This window comes from Tachysurus vachellii, chromosome 5, assembly GCF_030014155.1.
Source record: "Tachysurus vachellii isolate PV-2020 chromosome 5, HZAU_Pvac_v1, whole genome shotgun sequence".
NCBI lineage: Eukaryota > Metazoa > Chordata > Actinopteri > Siluriformes > Bagridae > Tachysurus > Tachysurus vachellii.
In genome coordinates this window covers 25,958,640-25,962,636 of record NC_083464.1, presented here as the reverse complement: position 1 = coordinate 25,962,636, position 3,997 = coordinate 25,958,640, and the positions used below count along the sequence as shown (strand labels likewise).

At 36.9% G+C, this 3,997-nt stretch overlaps 1 protein-coding gene across 1 annotated transcript; it reads right to left on the bottom strand.

The window, feature by feature from the left end:
• Nucleotides 1-907: 907 nt before the first annotated feature.
• On the bottom strand, nucleotides 908-2,652 carry LOC132846192 (ictacalcin-like). Its single transcript, XM_060870799.1, has 3 exons — nucleotides 2,523-2,652; nucleotides 1,364-1,506; nucleotides 908-1,239 (listed from the first exon to the last, which is right to left on the bottom strand). The coding sequence occupies exons 2-3, from the start codon at nucleotides 1,499-1,501 to the stop codon at nucleotides 1,099-1,101; spliced, it is 279 nt and encodes a 92-aa protein (XP_060726782.1). The 5' UTR covers nucleotides 1,502-1,506; nucleotides 2,523-2,652; the 3' UTR covers nucleotides 908-1,098.
• Nucleotides 2,653-3,997: the final 1,345 nt, after the last annotated feature.

Below are 3,997 nucleotides of genomic sequence, written 5' to 3'. Positions count from 1 at the left end.
TAGTGGTGGTTCATTTTAGGCAGCAGTTCTGTGACCTAAGCCTCAATATTCATTCATTCATTCATTCATCTTCTACCGCTTATCCGAACTACCACGGGTCACGGGGAGCCTGTGCCTATCTCAGGCGTCATCAGGCATCAAGGCAGGATACACCCTGGACGGAGTGCCAACCCATCACAGGGCACACACACACTCTCATTTACTCACACAATCACACACTACGGACAATTTTCCAGAGATGCCAATAAACCTACCATGCATGTCTTTGGACCGGGGGAGGAAACCGGAGTACCCGGAGGAAACCCCCGAGGCACGGGGAGAACATGCAAACTCCACACACACAAGGTGGAGGCGGGAATCGAACCCCCAACCCTGGAGGTGTGAGGCGAACGTGCTAACCACTAAGCCACCGTGCCCCCCAGCCTCAATATGCAGTGTGTAAATTTAATTGTGAGCTTTTGTTATCAAAGTTTCTCCTTAGCCTGTATTTTAATCCTGAGATATCATGTCTCCTTAATAATCATGAATTATTCCTGTCTTGTATTGCTCTGTGTTGACTATGAGTTTGGATATTGTATAACAAAGTACTGCACATAGATCCTAATGCTTCGTCTAACATTTAATATATATATATATTCTCGTTGTCTTGTAAAACTTTTGGGTGATTACATTTAAAGTTTAAACAGTGAATCATTTGTTGATGTGCTGTGACCTTACAAGTTCAAATATGCAGAGGCTCCTTGTTAAATATTCAGCATGTACAAAACAGGATATTTGTTAATCTGTTATTATTTGTTGTCATATTTTTCTTTCTTTGATATTATTTGTGCACCTGACTTTATCTCTATATTTGCATGTGTATTGTGATTTTCAACAATGTATTGATATACAGACAGAACAAGCACACTTTTATTCAACACAGCCTGTCTTTAATTCGTATTAAAATAGTTTATTTCAAACAATTATCTGTTTCATGCATTTATCATTGTAAGATGGCAAACATTTCTTTCTGTTTATCGAAGGAACAAAAAAATATACAAAAACAATTGGTGTGTATTTTGCATTGTTTTGGTTGTTATGGGTCAGCCATGTACAGTATTACTTTTTTGTGAAATATTCGTTGCACATCATGGTAATGCAGGCCACAAGGGTGATATACTCTTGGAAGTCCACGGTACCATCCTGATTAGCGTCTAGGTCCTTAAATATCTTGTCCAATGCCGCTTTATCTTGGGTTTTCTGTTAACCAAAACGTACAAAGCAATGATGGTTGAGTTATTTTTTTAATACATTATATTGTGTTGAATCTCCAAATCTGTCAATATAAAATGAATTGCTTCTGTAACGTTTAAGAGCATCTTACGCCAAGAATGTCTCCCATCTCGGCGTTGAGCAGGTCTTTTAGCTCTCCTTTGGAAAGAGTCAATTTGTCTCCCTCCTTGCCAGAGTATTTATGAAAGGTAGCGATGAGCATTCCCATTCCTTGCTGCAGTTGGGACATGATGGCTTTTGGAAATATATATACTTTAATTATTACCACAAGTTTTATTTTCTCACTGAATTTGCAACCTACAAAGCCAGAAGATGTATAGCCTCATCCCCAGGCAGATAACAAATAAAGGATGCATGGAACATGCAGTCTGAGTTTTGTCTACTGAACATAATCTGTTGAACAACGAATGAAGGTGAAAAGGAGGTTATAGTAAAAATATAATATCAAACTGCACTTTATAATTATTTTAAAACAGCAATTAATTGGTTAAATAAATGTCTAACAGCAAGTAAAGGAGAAGCTGTGCACAACTTCTAACACACACACACACACATACACACACACACACACAGTGTGCCACGCCTAGCTTTGGCCTAAGGGAAGTTAGTAAATACTTCCTTCTGTGCCGTGATTGGATGAATCACCCAAAAAGAAAAAAATATTCCATGAAGGAGGAGACATGGAAAAATACACAAAAAGGAGGATGGATTAAAAAGGAACATTAAAGTAGAACAGTTGGTTTAGCGGATTATGGCCAACGCCCTGGCTGTTCACTATAATTAAGACTAGAGGTTAACAAAGAAAATGGAGTTAAGAAAGCTGACTGTAGCCAACATTCAACAAAGTCAAATATTTCTCCTTCTAGCATCCTCCAGTGCAAATCTTGCCTCTAAGTCTCTAACTCTAAGTGAATCATATAAAACTCTCAGTGAATCAAACAGAATCAAGATGTTTGATGGAGGTTACTTATATGTGTGTATGAGAGAGAGAGAGAGAGAGAGAGAGAGAGAGAAGGAGGGCAGTAACCTGCACAATATCCTGAACAATATCCTGAAAGTATATATTCACAGAACATTAAAAAATTATAATGGAAAATCACTAGCAGAATTGCAAAAAAAAAAAAAAAACAACAACAACCTTGAATTTAATTCAGTCTAGGATCTCAAAACATACACTCTGCAAAACCTTTCCTTGAGCACACCCACAATTCCAAGTTCAAAATTCAAAGTTCCTACAAGTCTATACTTACCTTTAAGTTTGTGAGCTGAGAGCTAGACCAACACAAATGAAGAGAGGGAAGGAGGAAGTGAGTCGAGGAGGATGGACTGACCTTTATATGCAATAGCTGACATCCATTGCCCCATCCTCCTTTTTCACTCTCCCCAAACGCCCCCTGCCTTCCTGGACCTTCCCCTTTTCCCTCTCCGTCTCCATTTATGCCTGTAAATGTGTCGCATATTTATAAAAATACCTTAATTACTTCACTAAGATGCAAAAAAATAACACTTCAGCTTAAGCTCCTATATCTAAATTTGCCATGTAGCACTACAATGTTTTTTTTTTTTTTTTCTTTCATCCTACCATAGAAACTATGTTTGTCTGGTTTCCTAAGGAATAAAAATGTGTTCCTAAGTTATAAAAATGTGAACAGCTCTTGCGTTCCCAGCAAGAATTTTGGAAATGTTTCATATTTACTTAAATCTGTAGACATTTTTAAGACCTGCACAGTAAGTTGCTTTAAAACAAGCTCAACCCAGTACATCGAGTCTGGCCAGGTTTCATGAACAGATTAAACTCCGTGTGTACAGTAAAGCTAGGTGTGTCCAGAGAGAAAACTACAGTGTGTTGCAATAATGCAGAAAACCGGCCTCATGATTTGAAGAGCCAAAGACAAACAGAAACACATACAGATTAAACAGACTGAAATTAAATTTTGGTCAGTGGAAAGACGCTAAGGCGACTCGATCAATTACTATAATCTATCAATGAATATAATATATAATTAATGAATACAAAATGATCAAGTACTCTAATAATGCATACTGAAAGCACACTGTAAATGATAATAAGCATCATAAAGCAAGACATGAATAAGTGATACATAACAAGGACTTGTCCTATTACACATAGGGAGTAAGTTAGCATACAGTATTGCATTTGCATATTGGTTGTAGATATCATGAACAGTACTGCTATAAACTATTGACTTTCTAAAACAAAGACACAAACATCTGAAACATCTTATGAAAGCTCAGATGATGTTGCTGGCTTGTAGATCTGCAGTAGCATTATTTATTCTGTTTAATGAAACACACACGAAAACCATGTCACTCGTCGGGTTAGACTATAAGGTCACATTACACAAGCACCTGCGAAAACATGCATTTGAATAGCATGCAATTAACTGCTAAAACAACAAACCTTTCAGTCGTGTTGCATGCACGCATTTAAATCTTACACAGGAGCAAGAGCCTCTCGTTATACTGTTTTATTCAAAATTGATATATTCCCTAATTCAAATACAAGCATATCTGTTTATAATTATCTGTTTATATGGATAATTGAATAATGTGCAATACATACTTATTCTCTCTAACATATAACAGCTAAACTTTTTGCTCTTGCTTATTTGGGCACCTGACTCTATATCTATATTTCCATGTTTATTATGACTTTTAAGAAGCAACTATTTTCAAACTAAATGTTTTAATCTGTGCAGCAACC

Bases quoted from the DNA above. Each gene is read 5' to 3' on its own strand.
- LOC132846192 (XM_060870799.1), bottom strand. From the start codon at position 1,501: ATGTCCCAACTGCAGCAAGGAATGGGAATGCTCATCGCTACCTTTCAT. The intron at 1,240-1,363 runs GTAAGATGCTCT...TTTGGTTAACAG, and splicing joins AGATGGGAGACATTCTTGGC to AAAACCCAAGATAAAGCGGC.